Source organism: Syngnathus typhle, linkage group LG5, assembly GCF_033458585.1.
Source record: "Syngnathus typhle isolate RoL2023-S1 ecotype Sweden linkage group LG5, RoL_Styp_1.0, whole genome shotgun sequence".
NCBI lineage: Eukaryota > Metazoa > Chordata > Actinopteri > Syngnathiformes > Syngnathidae > Syngnathus > Syngnathus typhle.
Window position 1 is genome coordinate 12,295,937 of NC_083742.1, and position 17,134 is coordinate 12,313,070.

A 17,134-nucleotide genomic window follows, 5' to 3' on the forward strand; every position below is an offset into this window, starting at 1 on the left:
GAAAAGCCGTTTATTTAACATTACATTTTCAGTATCAGTTCGTGGTTTAATTGATGACAAACGCGTCTTAAAACATTGTTTTTATTTATTCAAAATTCCAAATAAAATCTGAAACACAAGTAACTACAATCATAATGTAAACAGTGACTGACTGAGGGACAGACATTATTACAGATTTTCCCTTTTCAAAATTGTATTAGATACTAATCTCATCAAATAGAGAAATTTAACTAAACCTCATGATCTGGTCTCTAAAAATGAGATAATTATGTAATTTAGATCTATAACAACTTCTAAGATCATCATAAATGGCTTGTCACCCAACATGTTTCACAGTTTCTTTTGGGATTCATATCAAACATCTACATGTCATAAAAAGACAAAGAACGTGGCAGTGAGTTGTTTAGTATACCATAAAGCTGTATAATTTCATTATTCAGCTAGAATTATACAGTGCAGAGTGCACAGAATGTTAATTCTTACTCATAGTCAGTGTGCATCCTATATTGTGCATCAAAATGCTCGATTTTCGGCCCATCCTGAATGAAATGAGCTCTTAAATATATTGTAACTGCTATTGTGTGTAGTGCTATGTAAATATTTTACAGAATTTAACTTGACATTAATATGGCATAGATATGCACGTGAGACTCTACTGAAACTTTTACATTTCATGTATCCTCGAAATTCTGGTTGAGGGAATGCATGTGAGTGCAAAATGAGCAGGTTGAGGAACACTCAGAGGGAACGTTCCGACCACAAATTTTACAATCTGCTGGATCCGTGCGTTCATGACGGGTTGGTGATGGACTGCAGGATGACTTTATCGGCACTTCTCTCCCGTGGGAGAACATTGTTAGCAAGGGAACTTGTTCGTCCTTGTTATCATGTGTTTGGCTGTAGACTTCAGGCGCGTGGTGAATATATGCTTGACTGAGAGCCAAGGTGAGAATGCCTGTCTTTTCCTTATAGAACCGCAACTCGATGCCCCGACGTCGGGCCAGCAGCAGTTCCCTTTGCGCCAACTGCAGCTCTTCCCCCAGTAGACCTGGTGATCTCTGCTCCCGCCCAAGCCAGTCCAGAGCCATGCTACTACGCATATACTCGTCAAGACCACGCTTGTTGTAATAGGCAATAACACTCTAAATGAGAAAACGAGGGGTTTGCAGAAAATATATTACTTGGAAGAGGAGAAAATGATGCTCTTTTAACATACCTGACGAGAGCATTGCCTTTCTCTAAGAGTTTTTAGGGTTCCATTCCAGTGCAGCAACTGAAAAACTGTCATCATCTCCTGCAGTTGTGCAACAAAAAGGAAAATGTTAACGGAAATAACCCCCCCCAAAAACCTGCAGAGCAAGACTTTACCTGGAACTCCAGCATGGTCCTTCCCATGTAAGAGTGGAGAAGCAGACTGTATGTGCCTATATGTGTGTTTGAATCTTTTGCATCTGCTATAGAAACCTGGTCAGAGACAACACACAAGTTTCAGATAAATCTTGATGACAGAATCGACAACTTTTCTCCTGCTGGCTGAATTCATTTGAAGTGGTGATACCGAATGGGTTAAAACTCACGTTAGTGTCTATGGTGGCCTGCTGCAGACTCTGAGCGATAAATTGAGGGCAGATGCGTCGGCAAGGCAGCTCATTGACAAGCGAGTTCATCAGGGCCACTCGGGCAGCATCGCGACGGGCCTCTGCCTGAGTGTTGCACAGCTGAGGAATGAGAGAGAAGGTGTGGGGAGACAAATGAACTTTCTTTCTTGAGTCCGAAACGCTCTTTCAGATATGTTTCCATTTCACACTTGACTGCAAATAATCACAGCTGAAATCTCAAAGGAGAGGCAGCCACAGATAGCTGATCACATGATACTGGAGGCTCCTGTCTGGGTCACGATGCACCACTGAGTGGCATCACGAGATTAGAGTGAGTCATGTTAAACAACATTAAAATGATTATTTGAAAGGCCCATTTTTCACACAAAAAAAAACAGGCTGTAATGTGTGTGTGTGTTTTATAAGGAAAATGGAACTTGCTTGCATTTTCAAATATATCAATTTGTTTTGAAGAAATAAGTAAATCCTGTACCGCCACTATTTTTTCTGCAATAATCTGTTCTCATGTCAATAGAGGAACTGAACACAATTTGTACATTCTAAATTACTGAATGTTCATCGCTTATAATGAAATCTTTTGCTTCATTAAATGTGATATAATGCTGACTGTCACAGAACAAATGAAAATCAATGTAACTGTTGTTACATGATTTAAAATCAAATTGCTATTTTTGTATGGTGACAAAATAATTACCGATGAATGAATGGCAATTAATTTGTCTTTTTAATTGAGGTACCTGCAGGAGTCAAAATTGTGAAACACATTTCAAATGTCTTATTGGTCTTGATCTTAAAGGCTTCCAATCGACTATGAACATGATTAAGTGTAATAATATTTAAAGAGAAGTTTGAAAAAAAAATCTGCATATAGACAAACATTTTTAACATTTTCATTACCAGAGGACTGCTACATTGGAAATAATGTTGATTGGATAAACACACTGAGGTCGACGTTACAACATCCAGAATAGTGAATATATTTAGCTAGTAAAACCAGTGATGACGCAGCACATTAATTCAATGGTTTTAGTTCCACATTTCCAATGCTTTGTGCATTGATGGAGCATAAACACACACCAGATGATTTATCCAATACCAAAGTAAACATGAATCATTTAAACCTTCATAGAGCACTGATCGAAATATTTTAGGCTCAAAATAATGTTGTGGAATTGTTACACAGTATATTTTAATCATTAATGCATGCTAAAGTTATCTGGAGCACTACAAAGCTGTTATGACGTCATTAAATACAGTCAAGGTTGATATACAAGAGAGTGTATTCCAAATTTTCCTACACACCTTATAGTTGCCAAAGCAACTTCCTCCTGGCAGTGTGACATAGCAGACAAACGGTGGACCAGGGCAAGCAGCAGATTCATATAGGAGCAGGGTTCTTATCTGGCCCGCTGCATCCCTCACAGAACCATCTGATCCGGGGGAGGATCCCTCTATGTGACCCACTTGCTTCTGTTCCCAGAAGTTATGGAGCATGGCCACTACATTGACTGGACAATTCAAACAAAAGGTGATGTAACCCAGTGGTAAAGTGTGTCCCAGCTTTTTTTTTTGAACATTTTGCAGCCATAAAATTCCAAGGTAACAATTATTTGCAATTGCCTTTGAGGTGTATTCAATAAAATATTGCTGGTATTATTTCAAACTAGAGCTAAATGTGGGCTTTGTTAAATGTTTAAACGTCTTTGTCTTAAAATGTTCATATGAATATCAATATGAAGATCTCTTAATACATTTTCTGTAACATGGAACTATAAGTTGAAAGTTTACTCACAGTCTTTCGGGCTGAGCTCAATGTTGTTCTGGGACAAGTAGGACATGAAACTGTCCTCATCTTCCTCTTTATTCATCCTCATTCACGGATTCGGGAAATTTCAGTCCACTCGCCTTATTCACCTGCCATGTCAGCGCAGGATGGCAACATTAAAAGGAAATAACTCAAATTCTAATGGCTCAACGCCCTCATCCTCTCTCCACCTACTAAACCCCCTTTCCCCCCCTCCTTTGGCTCTGGGTCCAGCCAGTCTTATGTTTTTGTTTGAAGCAGACCACCTTTGTCACTCTTGCTGCCAATTAGCTGAGAGGGCCCCCTCACTCTCTCCACACGCAGAGGTGCAGCCCTGGAATGCTGAGCCCCTTCCATCGAGCTGTGCAGCTGGCTAATCCCTGACCGGTAACTTTTAAAGCTGCTTATTGCTGCAAAATTGAACATACGACAAATTGTGAACCTCTTGATATCACTGTCGTGTATTTGCTGTTCACATTTTCGCCACCCCGCTATCATAACGCTGCTAATTTAGTTTGCAAAAAAGTGTGGGAAGGGGCGGGGTTCACCAAAGCACTCGTCCCACAAGTTTTTGGGCCCACTGAGCCTTGGGTCTGAGCTCCATTCATCCTCTTGGAAATGAATAGCCTTTGTTCAAGGAGGAATTCACCCGCTTTCTGAATACCTCCAACTTCTGAGAAAACACTTATTCAACTGCCAGATCCACTTTTTTCTTCGTCGCTCAAATTGTCGTGCTAGGATTTGAGTAAAATAAGCAACCATTTCCTGCATCTTTTGAGACTATGTTTATTTCTCTAAGTAATTGCTTTGTGTGCGTTACCTTTCATGATTTGAATTCCACTCCAAACACTTCTGATCATTTTAAAGCTTTTCAATACAGCATGAGCATATTTTCCTTCGATTTTTAATGATTGAAAAAGACATAAAATACACATTAAGCAATTGTTTGAATGGTGACAGCATTTGTGTCACATAATTTACATTGAATTGTAGGCTGATAGTTGACCACAACAGACATCTGTCTATTCTGGACATAACGGGGGGGTTACTGGTCCAAAACAGTTTGTTTAACAGATGTGATCATGATAACCCTCCTGAGGCAGACGAGTACCAGAGGAGCATTCATCCCCAGAAGGTGGCGCTCTCCAGACTCGATTTAATGTTGTTTTCATTCTCCCGTCTAGATTTGGTAACCAAATTGGCTTCCCCCTTCTGTAGACGCCTCCTCTGTGCTGACTTCTGTGTTTTGGTGAGCTGTCTCCGCACCTTTTGACGGACCACATCCTGCAATAACAACAGGCACTCATTTATTTGTCAACGCAAACTTGCGATTGACAGTGTCTAGACTTCAGCTTAATTTTTTTTATTTTTACTTACCGGTGGGATGGTTGAGCAGCTTCCTGTGCTACCCATTGTTCCCTCACTGTCTGTCCTTCTCCTCCTATGTTCTGCCAACTGTAGAAGGCTGTCTGGGTCTCTACAAGAAAGTAAGAAATGATTGTTATTGTATGACGATTTGCTGAGAGACTGATGGTGCACACATACAAAAAGAAGCAACCAAAATTAATGCTAAGTCAACTTTTCATTGTCAGTACCTGAAAGGTTTGAACTCTTTGTTAGATGCAGAAAGGTCTGAGAGTTCAGGGACTGTATCCTCCAGCTCTTCCTCCAAGTCATTCACCATCTTGTCAGTGCTTCTGGCCTCAACATTTATCTCTTCCTCCCCTTGTCTTTTTTCACTAACCCCCTCTTCTTTTTCACTCTCCTCTTCATCCTGTACATCGTTATTTGTGTCGCCAACTTTCAGGCCCTCCAGTTCCAAAATTGCCTCATAGTAGTCAGTCGCATCCACACTTTGCTCTTCGGTTTCGACTTCTTCGCCGGTCTCCTCTTTGTCGCTGTCCTCGTCCTCTTGCTCTCCCTCAGGCCCAACTGGATGAAACACTGCAGCATCTTTCTCCATAGCTTTAGTGAAACCACTCGCTGAGACCTCAACATCGAGAGAACATGAGCGCCTGTAAGAAAACATTTTTTTAAAACCGAATTGAGAAGGCACTTTATCACCACAGCCAATGTTTAAAGACTTGACAAACTAATTTTAATTTGCCAGCGAAACATTACCTGATATCTTTGAAGGTTGGGAACAGCTCGCTCTCATAACTATACCGTCTTGCAAAGAAATCTCGTATGCATTTGACGTCTCGATCAAAATACCTACAAAGACCACATAAGGGAGCGAAAAGGTAATGAATTAGTTCACTCAATCAAAAAAAGGGTTGCGATGAGGTGTTTGCAGGTACAAGCACTTACCATTCAGCATTAGGGTGCGAGGTGGACACCATCTGAGGGAAGTCAATCATTGTTATGTGGTCCTGGTCGTCGAGCATCAGGTTGAACTCGTTAAAATCTCCATGAATCAGGCCGTGGTTGGCCAGTTTGACGATGAGCTCCATGAATTCACTGTAGAGGGCGGGTGGATCTTGCAGTTTGTGCACCTGACACCTGATACGGGAATGAAAATAATTAATTTGAAGATTTATGATGAGTCAAGTGATTCCAGAAAGAGAGGTGGCTGATTTCCATACAGTGGATATCCATTGATGAGTTCCATTACAACGGCATGTCTGTTGTAGTCTACAGGCTTGGGTACAGGGAAGCCTCGGTCATAGAGTGCCTGGGGAACGGATGAGACGATATAAATGATGCAACACATTCAACAACACTTCTGCTGTACGCTGATGATATTCCACATACTGTAAAATGCACAAAAGACATTGTGGCAAGGTTTGCATTACCTTCATGTAGGCAAACTCCTTCATGGCAGAGAGGCGAGAGAGGTACAGCCAGGACATGTTTTTCCTGTGCTTGTGGTAATCTCTTTTATTCTTCAGATTTCTGAATGAGGTGCGACCTAATCTGTGAAGCTTCAGAGCGTACTGCTCCCCATCCTGACTTGCCACAATATAAATATCTGAAGGAATGAAATGCAAATAGATCAGTTTCAAACAGTATACGTAGGTGTCAATACAATAATGCAGAATTTACAAACACTGTTAAGCAATATTAGTTTGAGAATTATGTATGCTCAGTATTGTAATTGCAGTTTGTGCTGGTGTACAACAGCTGCACTTCACAACACTAAGAGTGCTTTCTATTTACCTCGTGATGAGATGAGCAAATTATTCATAATAAAAGTCTTTACATGAACCCAGTAATGTCTGATACATCACATTACAGTAGGCTACAAAAAATGTGGTTAAAGCCCTGGTAGCTATTATGGTCAGTGAGTGCAGACTGTAAAATGTGTAAACTTTACCTGACTCTTTCCCTACACCCATTTGGTTTCCAACTGAGGCAATAACATCTCGTGAAGACAAAGTCTTGAGGGCTAGGTAATCATATCCTCCAAAGTTTAACCTGTAGCCTTGCACAGCTGAAATATAATGCATACCCCATAAGAACAAAACAAACAACAACATTCTTTAAACAACCAAACATGCAAGGTAGAATCATTAAGATTACTCTTTGCGCGTTCGTAGACCACAAGTTTATGTTTGACCAGCTCTCGGAGGATCTTGTTGCATCCACCGTGTTTGAGGCTGGCGATGGAAGAGAGGAGACTCACTGGAACAATCTCATGGTTTTTCATTCCCATCTCAACCTACAAGCAGAGATGAGATGAAGTTAATAAAAGCAGACCTATGTTACATTTGTCAGTTATCGGGAAAACAATTTCCCACTGCAAAATACAGGCACAAATCAGAGTCAGTCAGTTGTTATGACATTTTCAAAACATCCACAATAATGTCATTTGTGGATTTTGTTTTGAGAAAAAATAGGTACAACTATGCAATCTATCAAGATATTATTATTACTAATATTTGCATCTTTCATTTTTATTGCTGCTGCAGTGTTGTACAACCTTAGAGGGCCATTTTTCCATCACAACCAACCTAACAAACAAAGAGTCATTTCCAGTGACAGTCCAATTACAAAGACTAATTTTACGTTGCGATCCTAAATTTAGATTACGGATAAAATGTACACTATTCAGTCCCCACTAAACATCAATCATGACGTGTTTGTTCTTATATTGAGGTTGAATTAAATCAGATGCCCACTGGGTTACTTTGCAATACTAATATTAATGTAAATATATAAACTGTAAAGCAATAACCACAATCACTTCACCGGTAGTAAAATAGGTTGCTATCATGTTAAATACAATGGCAACAAAATTAGGCTAGCTAACTCGATAGTATGGACATTAGAAATGTTTTTTACCGCAGTGAGCACACGGAAGTCATCTCGAGACAAGTATCTCAACACCACCACATTCAGCTTGCCCATGTTTTAAACGCCTGTCTGTGTCAAATAATTGGATGAAATAAGTCAAAACACGTCGCACATATTTTTTTGTAAACACATGGACATAGCGGAAGTAGATTTACGGAAGTACGTCATGTTGAGGGGAGGGCATTGAAAGTAGACCAAAAGAAAAGTGAGCGCCATCTCGTGGTAACCGCTTAAATATCAATGTTTTGATCGGATTTGATTTGGCTGATTTGCTTAAACAATGAAAATTACCTTGAATCATTAGAGCTGAAAAGCTATTTTGTTTGTATTCATATTTAGATTTTTTTCTTTTTTGCCTTACTTTTCCACCTAAAATAAAAATATTCGATTCGTTTTTCCATTGAACTCTATATAAAACAGACACTATACTAAATCTCAAATCTGTGTTTGAATCTTTGTGATGTTAACGGAGAAATACTCGTACCACAAAGAGTCCTTGTAGTAAGTCATAATGATGCTAGATGGCACTGTGACACCATTTGAGTGCAGTACAGTCAGTCCTGGTGTCTTTGTCTCTTCAATGCATTGTCTCAGTTTTAAATCTAGTTTTGAATATCACTTGTGTTGTTTTCATCCACCTGCTGGCTTTTTATTTGGTGAATACCCCAGATGGTCTTTCTGATATTTGGCAGTGACACTTCTCCTAAAACTGCCTATAAATTTTTTTTTAAAAAAAGATTAAATCCTGGAACCATTTGGTAATTTAATATTTTGTTTTGGAGGGATCAACAAAAATCCTTCCGCCTATTCCTAAAACATCTTGAATGCACAAAATCTGGCATTCCTTATATGATTTCAGATTTTCATCAGATTTTTATGATACACAATTATAGGATTTTTAAAATAGTTTGGCTATCTACAATAAATATAAAAAGATAATCTTGGCGTATGAAGTATAGTGTTTTGTGTGATCAAGGTTTAAGGCCAAATAGGGAATTAAGTGAACATGGTGGAACATCCATCATGCACATAAGCAGTTGCCTTCGTTTCCTTTTGTCTCTGATATATAAAATGAAATTCATCTGATTGTAGAGCAGCCTGAGATATATTCACCTCTTTTTATGTATTTATGCACTCGTGTATGCCCTTTGTACCTCACGTTTATTGTTTAAAATATGATTGACCCCTATCCATTTCTAATCCGTAAGGGGGATGAATATCCACCGTGCACCTCCGGTGCTCTTTGATGAGAATTTAATGAGCCCCTCGTTAGCTGTGGATAAAAGTGTGAGCTAGATAGGTCAAAGTGATGAAAAAGCCTTTGGAGATCTAACTGAAGTCAAGTGGCCACAATGTTTGATGTAGACGAACGATCGAACCTAACCCGTGTTATTTCATAGAAACCATGAAAGGAATACATATGATGTTAATAATGCATGAAAGCTGCTCGATCTTAAATTGGAGCTGCAAATATGTGCTTTAGCTTATTATCAGTAGTTTAATGCACGCAGCGCTTCATCTTAATGTGCCTCGAGAGCCAAAGTCTAGGTTATTTAGTACTATCTTCTGCTACTGTAAAAATGTGGTCATGATAAATCATTGCAACGCCACGAAACACAATCACATAACATGTGCACTTGATTTGAGAAAAGAAACAACTGCTAGAGGACGACTATAAGAAACTAAAACATGATTATTTTTTCAAATATATTTATAAATGATTACTGGAGGTCTCATTTCTATTTTCACATTAGAAAATAACGTTGCTTCTATAAACATTGTATCTTTGAGCGTCTGGCACCCAACGTTTTCTCACAGGATGTTTGCTCTATTTACAAATATGAGCATTTTAAAGGCTAATATACACACCTCAACTCACACTCTGTGGGGAGGATCCATTCAATTCCTTGTCTTGTTGTCTTCCAGCAGTGAGAAGTGCTGGGAGAATACAAAATGGAGGATATTGGAGAAGCTCAGGTAAGTCTTCAACAACAAGAGCAGGCTTTGTTTCTTACTGGTATCACCACGTTTACCTTCATCCAGTGGCTGTGGTGTGTGGTGTGGTGTGTGTGTGTGTGTGTGTTTGGAAACATTGCATATGATTAGATCAGAGCTCAGGATAGCAGATCTACTTACGCTTTTTTTTGTCCTGATGGAAACCCCCGTTATGTGTGACAACACAGAAGCTAGTTAATGAGGGGTTTGATGAGTAATTTGAGAAGGGAGGGCATAACCTACTGGCGGGTGACTTTAGATGCACTTTGCAGTTTGCACTTGCCTTTTTTAGACTTGGGACCCCAGTTGCCAGACTCGCTTTAGTTCATCATCAGCATGGTCATGAAAGGCTTTATATGTTGGCAGATCTTGGGAGGGGGGATGCAGCGGCTCATTTGCACAAAATGGGACTGCCCATTCAAAACGAGCTGATTTCAGCTATCAATGTGTGTATAATACAGTTTTGTTGATTTTGTGAGTATATTGACAAAACTCAGTCAATAAGACATCTGAAGTTTCCTTGGTAGCGACAAGGAGGATATTCTCATATTAGGCTCTACCCAAAATGACGTAATTTGCATGCACTTTTAATTGAAGTGAATGTAGGCTCCAGCACACTCGTGGCCCTTGTGAGGATAAAGCGCTTCTGATAATAGAAGGATGGAGAGAGTATGAAGTTTCAATTGATCCAACTCAACAATTATTTTAGCTCACGTTTTACTGATGTTCTACCTAATTGTTCAAAATATTTCTGTAGCACTATTATCCCCCCCCCCCCCCCCCATATTTTTGATGTCCTTGACTGTTGACAAAAACGACCCAATGAATAAAAATTAGGGAATAGATGCGGGCAAGGGGAGGTCCCCGAAAAAAAAATTGTTCTCATGTGTTTAAGTGTGAGTGATGTAGCTTTGTCCTTAGATAGATAATAGCATGCCAGAGTGATTGAGAACGCAATGAACAGAGCATACACACAAACATACACACAAACACACACACACACACACACACACACACACACACACACGCACACGCACACGCACACGCACACGCACACGCACACGCACACATACACACACACACTGTACATTGTTAGACCCTTGTAATGGGATCACTGAGTGATTGGTCCTGCATCGGTCACAGTGCAGCTGCAACTGTGCACAACCAGCTAAACACACACGCGCACACGCATGCACACATCATCTCGAGGCTGAACATGGATGTGTATCACATGAAGAGGAAAGCTGCTCTTTATCTCAGAGGTTGTTGTTGTTCAGGCCATCAGATAGGAACTACATTGTGTGTGTGTGTGTGTGTGTGTGTCTGCGTGTGTACGCCCATTGGTGCCTATGTGCTTTTGTGTGTTGGAATCACACCACATGTGAGTATGTCTGCTTCAATATCATTAACTCCTGCTAGCGTGAAATGAGAGCGTCTCCCTCTATCTGTTTTTAGGAGCAGACGAGCTGACTGAAACAAACCAATGGGTGGTTTTAAGCCTTCCACACAGCTTGACACTGAGCCGGTCTAAGTGGAGAGAGACTTTACATGTTTGACTCTGATATAAGTCGTATTAGCAAGAGTACCCTTTGTGCAAACAAACCCAAAACATTGCTTTGTATTTCATTTAGTTTTCAGGGAGCTGGTTTGATAATTCAGAACTTTTGTTCTGGCACCGGTGAAGTCAGTGAAACTTGCATGCTTGTGCACATATAAAACATTTTCCTCGAGCAGCTGGTTTAGATTGATCTGAATCAACATGAAAATTCATATTAGGCATGTTTGCACTGGCAAGAACAACAGACACAACATGTTGTTGAAGGTTCACCTGCAGCCAGCATAGTGACTGGCTCACACAATATTTTCCCGTCTGGTATTTTTATATCATTCTTATTGGGTTTAAATCCTTCTTTTAGCCCTGAGTAGGCAGGGAGGGAAGAGAAATGATACACCCGTGCACCAAGACTGTATCACGGTAATCACACCGCAAGGGATCCTGGGTAATTCAGTTAAAAATGTCAGGAGCGTAAATCACCTTCCATCAGCCCTGCTTTTTCATTGCTTCGTTGTCCTGCTACAGAAGTACTTCAATACTTCCTTATCCTCCTGATTGCCTCTGCAGGACTGTTAATAAGGAGTTTTTCTAATATTTTCCTCACTCTGCTTAGAAAATTACCATATGATGCACTGTAATGCCATGCAACTATGAATATTAAAATCCTCCTTCTCTAGGAGTATGAATGAAAACTGATCATTAATACCTTAGAGGAAAAACATTTGATATGACACCTTTGTTAGCGCTAATTAGAAATAAGTGTATGGAATAATGAATGCATATTGAATGTGCCTGGACTCGTCTACAATATCACCAAGCTCGGGTGTAACCCGCTTCCGTTCATATTTATGCCACGAAAGATTTACGCCGATCACAGAAATAGAGCCCGGGCTGTTCTGGCTCTCCTACAGTACATTACACGGCAAGAGTTCTTCAAACATACCCTCAATAACACTAACACTTTGAGAGGAGTGCTAATGATTACTTGGTAAGAGAAACACTCATAAGCTTCCGTCATTCTGACCTGTACTCACCTGTCCAAGTGGGGTGTCATTTGGATCCAATTGCTTCCACGTTCGTGGAAAAGAAAGTTAATAGTTTCTGGGCCAATTGGTTTTAGGTGGTGACTGAGGAGCTACCAGACCTTCATCCCTGCCAAGTATAACAATCAATAATAAAACAATAAAAAACACTTGAATTGCAACACTAAATGTAAAAGTAAAACAAAGCAAAACAAAACATTTACTATCTTTTTTTATGATTTTTCTTGATACACGGTATCACCTATCAGATCAACAGATCATACATACGTATATATTCAGAAGAAAAAAAAACACATTTGAAAAAAACTATATATAGATAACTTAAATATTCTCCCGAGTATGTTGTGCTTGCCTCTCGACTTCCTATTTTGACAGCACGGTGTGGCGAATGCACGAAGCATCCAAATGATCAGCCACCCACTTGGAAAATCATCCCACCTTGAAAGTAGGCTACACAGGGGCCACTCTGTGTCAGCGTGGTTACTCGGTAAATAGTCATAGTGTCTGTGGTGCATACTTCTGGGGGAGCATGCACGGTGGCGGGTTATATAATATTCATACATACGTGTGTGTGTCCGGGTGGATTTATTCAGGTTAAGAATGTTTTTCAAAGCTGAGATCAGATCAATGTGCCCCTAATTTCAAGCGTGATGTGATTGATTAGCTCATATTCCCTCTGCACGTAGATCTCCTCTGGCTGTTATGGGCACACTTGCTTCCACACAAACATGCACGCGTTATGGTTACGTCATCCCAAAGAATTGATTCTGATGATATAAGAGCCTATTGCTTTTGTGGTAGGCCAGTCAGAAAAGATGATGGGAGATGAACATTTTCATTGATAGTATCTGTTATCTTTCATCATGTGTGTTTGAATGAAATCACTTCTCCTTGATTGTTGTTGTTTTCTTTGTGGGTGCTGAAGTAAATGTAAAGTATGATAGCAAAATGTTGCTTGGAACCAGCACAGCATGGAAGTGGGGTATTATTTTTAATGACACCTGTAGGCCATATTGCATTTGCCCAGTGAGTGACTTAATGGCAGTGTGCTATGCACGTATCTGCAGTCCGTGTTTTTTTTTTCTTTTCCTTTTTTCCCTTTTAACGCTGTCCTGGAGTGTGCAGTCTGTTGCTTTCCGACAACGCCATGCACAGTTCCAGAAACTTAATTTCAACTCGTCCTAATGGCTTTGCTGTCTTTGTCTGCCAGGATGTGCCAGGCTTCATGGGATGGAACAAGATTTTGCTTGCAAACTCAGTTTGCAGCCTTCTCTTGGTCTTGCACGTTTTTTTTTTTTAAATTGTGTTTTTTTAATCATTAAAGGGTAAAAAAACAAAAAAATCAAACATTTATTTGTACTACGTACTGCTGGTGTTTTTGTATGAATTTTAATCTCCTAACTGCAATATAAAAAACCAAAATCAGATCACAAATTCTCACGGTGATTTATGAGAATACATTACAATTAACCTCATGGGTGCCCAATCATTTTTGCTCTAAAACACAATTAAAATTTCAGCATAAACCTGTCGCAATGCCGTTACCTTGGAAACGCTGTTACTAGTGCTGTGTGGCGTCACACAGCATACAAAGGACAGAAAGGGGGATCAGGAACACATTAAAACACATTCCAAAAACAATACAGGTTTAAAAGTGGGTTTATTTACGTCCGATGAGAGCTATGAATGTAACAAGCTTTTATTCAAATCATCTGTCTGTCACCGTTGGAATAATGTACACTGAAATAGTTTGGTTGCCCACACCCAGAAAATGAAAACTCATCAGAGGCAGATCCCCAACTGGCCACTCAACTGGATTCATCTCATCGGGTTTCAGACAGGAATTGTGTGATGTGAGCCACTCCCTGTAAATCCACCCAGATTCTCTCCATTGCTGACTCCCTTCTGCCCGTATTTGGACCCATCATCGTGGCTCCATATTGTTGAGTCGTTTTATCAGTGGCCCATTTCTACTCATCTCATCCATCACCCAGCAGCTATGGCGGACAATGGGAGGAGGAGGATGTCCCTTCATGTCATGCCCAAGTTTGCCTCTGAACAAAACACACGCGTGTGTGTGTGCATTTGTACAAGCTTCTATTAGAAAACGAAAGAGACAGACAAAGGATTTGAAAAGCCCATTACGGAGCAGGTGTCTTTCCATCTGTGCTGATCACAGCCGACTGTTCCCTGTTGTGCTCTGTGTCGGACAGAATCGCAGTCAGACACGATCACGCGGTGGCTACAGATCAGCCTGACACAGAAAATGAGAATTGATAGAGTCCAACGAGACGCAAAGGGGCCTTGAGCAGAAACAGGAGGAAACCTAATGAAGAAACATCAGAAGAGGGGAAAGCAAAGAATGAAGCTATTCTTTGTTTTGGCAATGCGGGAGTGTTGCAGAAAATCAAATCAAAAAGTCTTATCTGGATTGAAAGTAAAAATACAAAGTCACACTCTGCTGTATAAAAAGGATGCAAGGAGAGGTATCAAAATGTACCTCTTGAGCTGGAAAGCCCTGCTTAACTCATTCCCTGTCCGCTCAGTTAAAATAGCTCTTTGACGTCTATGTCCGTCAATGGCAGTGAACGTGTTGAGGGCAAATCGACAGTAAGCTTTTCATGAATATTTCTATGGATGTAAAAGATTTACGTACACAGTGGTGATTCTTTGTGTTGTGCTTGTACCTGATGCAGAGACAAGAGGCTTGTTCAGATTATTCTTGTAGTGCTGTACTGGAGACACAGCCGAGGAACACGATGTTGACGTGGAGCTTTGTATTGAGACTGTGTGGCGGCACCGACGTGATTGTAGGCCACGTCTGTGATTAATCTCTAGTTTTAAGTCGCCGTTGGTTGTCTGGGTTCACCTTTAGGGCGTGCTTGTTCATTAATCACCTGGTGTATACTGAAAAAAGTCAACATGTGCTTGGATTGTGAGGTTTGTCTTTCCAGCCGTATTCCAGAAATCCACTAAGCCAATCATTCACCCACAGCCCACCGCTCGTATTGGCACAGATTATGATGTTGTCCGTAGTGACATATTGATGCCATTAACCCCCACCCCCTCTCACTGTTTGACATCCGTGTCTCTGTTGTCGGATCGCCGCTGATGTATTCTCTGTTGTGATTTACCGATTGCTTCCGGCTCCGCAGAGACACTCGAGAGCTTCCTGCTCGGATTTGAAATTGACCAGACATGGTGCTTTTGGGGAATAAATAAAGTGCGGTTGAAATAGCTAGTTTTTTTTTTTTTTTTTTGTCTGGTCCACCTGAATGACGTGAGAATATTGAAGGAACTATGAGCGTGAAGACACTTGACCTACTTTTCTAGCCACGACATAAAAGTCTTTTCCAAACACACTTTCTTCAACCAGTCACTCTGCATTTCAACCGGTGTGACTTCTCAAGTCTCCCATCTGAGACGGGTCACCCAGAGGCCAACCAATGAGATTGGAGAAGACGAGTCCTCACCAGATCCCCCTGGCAGAGTTAAGTAGCATAACAAAGTATCATTTTAATCAGACAGACATCTGGAGTCTGGAGGTCCTACCTCGGTGGGTTTATGAATGCCGTAAATATCTCTTCTGTTTTCTTATTCATGCCAGACACAACATTATACTTCATCTGAAGTGCCAATTTTCTTTTTTCGCTATCACAAGTAATTTAGGGAGACCAATATCACTTACAGGCAATGATTGCTGATGTCTGGTTGTATCAGATCAACCGTGCGTGATTTGGTGTATGTATTAGTAGCTGTGTGCATGGCTGAATGTGTGTAAATCTGCATGATGTGCTTTGCGGGCACCTGCTGATCCACTTTTTGCAGGTTGACCTTACAAGTACACTCTTGCTGGGTGTCGGCTACGCTCTCTTTGTTAATTGTGCCGAGATGGAGAGAGGCGCTACAAAGCCTGGCGTGCTTATTTTCAGCACGTTTGATCTTGTTCTCTTTGGATGAATGGGAAGGAACAGTATTTTCTATTTGAAAATACTCATCATTAAAAACATTGCAAACATTGTCGGATCACTTTAGTGTGCCGTGAAGGACAATGACGTTCATTTTCTATTTCACATGTTCTCATTTGGTCGCGGGTGGTCTTTGCGTGAGAGGCGGCTTTTTGCTATTTTGTACACAACAAGACAATTTAGTGCTCCTTTCTCTTATTCCCTTTTGTTGTCAATAACATTACTGAAACCATGAGAGCAGAGTGAAAACAAATGTGTAAAAACCAAAACGGCCAAACCAAAATGGTTCAAACCACCTCGGTGAAGTCATACTTGACTGGTTTTATCCCACTGTTGTGTGCCACCTTTTCCTAAATGTTTGAACAAGCTTTTATTCATTCTCGTGAATAATGCATGATCAGTGAGGTCTCTGTTCGCTTCAACCCCACCCTATTCTGTTCTCGCACACACACAGACACACACATACACACACTGAACTTGCATATGACCTGGTGCAGGTTATTTCCTGTTTGGATGGAAAATAACTGGATTTAGTAGCCTGTTGTGCTCTGTTGTTTTGACAGATGTATTCCAGAAGAGTAGGCCTACATAAACATGTAAAAATGCAATCAAGTCCATGCGTGCATGGAAATTACTGTAGGTAGAACTGACACTGCTTGGATATCCCCATCTCTGTTTTTGTAAAATGTGTACTTTATGTCGAATTGAGTAAATATGTCTGGCTGTTGATTCTATTATGGCGCTCTGTGTTTTGCAGAGAATACATAATTGTGTCAGAGTCGTTCTTTTTTTTTGTCACTGTGTGTGGTCACCATCTTTCCTACTTATGTGCACAGTCACTTGCGTGCATGATA

General features: G+C 40.5%; 2 protein-coding genes across 2 annotated transcripts; both read right to left on the reverse strand.

Moving 5' to 3' along the window:
• Positions 1-65: 65 nt before the first annotated feature.
• On the reverse strand, positions 66-3,947 carry LOC133153874 (protein limb expression 1-like). The gene is made up of 6 exons (XM_061278095.1): positions 3,412-3,947; positions 2,922-3,127; positions 1,578-1,718; positions 1,369-1,464; positions 1,217-1,294; positions 66-1,142 (listed from the first exon to the last, which is right to left on the reverse strand). Exons 1-6 carry the CDS (start codon positions 3,491-3,493, stop codon positions 672-674), a joined length of 1,074 nt encoding a protein of 357 aa, XP_061134079.1. The 5' UTR covers positions 3,494-3,947; the 3' UTR covers positions 66-671.
• Positions 3,948-4,192: 245 nt separating this feature from the next.
• On the reverse strand, positions 4,193-7,883 carry riok2 (RIO kinase 2 (yeast)). Its single transcript, XM_061278094.1, has 10 exons — positions 7,708-7,883; positions 6,946-7,084; positions 6,740-6,856; positions 6,219-6,394; positions 6,009-6,097; positions 5,734-5,925; positions 5,545-5,637; positions 5,019-5,438; positions 4,801-4,900; positions 4,193-4,707 (listed from the first exon to the last, which is right to left on the reverse strand). Exons 1-10 carry the CDS (start codon positions 7,771-7,773, stop codon positions 4,546-4,548), a joined length of 1,554 nt encoding a protein of 517 aa, XP_061134078.1. The 5' UTR covers positions 7,774-7,883; the 3' UTR covers positions 4,193-4,545.
• Between the last annotated feature and the right edge of the window lie 9,251 nt (positions 7,884-17,134).

Excerpts from the sequence above, each read along its gene's own strand:
- riok2 (XM_061278094.1), bottom strand. The coding sequence starts at position 7,773 with ATGGGCAAGCTGAATGTGGTGGTGTTGAGATACTTGTCTCGAGATGAC. Across the intron at positions 6,857-6,945 it reads GGTCTACGAACGCGCAAAGA|CTGTGCAAGGCTACAGGTTA; the intron begins GTAATCTTAATG and ends ATTATATTTCAG. Across the intron at positions 5,926-6,008 it reads CTCATCAATGGATATCCACT|GTGTCAGGTGCACAAACTGC; the intron begins GTATGGAAATCA and ends TTCCCGTATCAG.
- LOC133153874 (XM_061278095.1), bottom strand. The coding sequence starts at position 3,493 with ATGAGGATGAATAAAGAGGAAGATGAGGACAGTTTCATGTCCTACTTG. Across the intron at positions 3,128-3,411 it reads TGAGCTCAGCCCGAAAGACT|TCAATGTAGTGGCCATGCTC; the intron begins GTGAGTAAACTT and ends TGAATTGTCCAG. Across the intron at positions 1,143-1,216 it reads AAAGGCAATGCTCTCGTCAG|AGTGTTATTGCCTATTACAA; the intron begins GTATGTTAAAAG and ends TTTCTCATTTAG.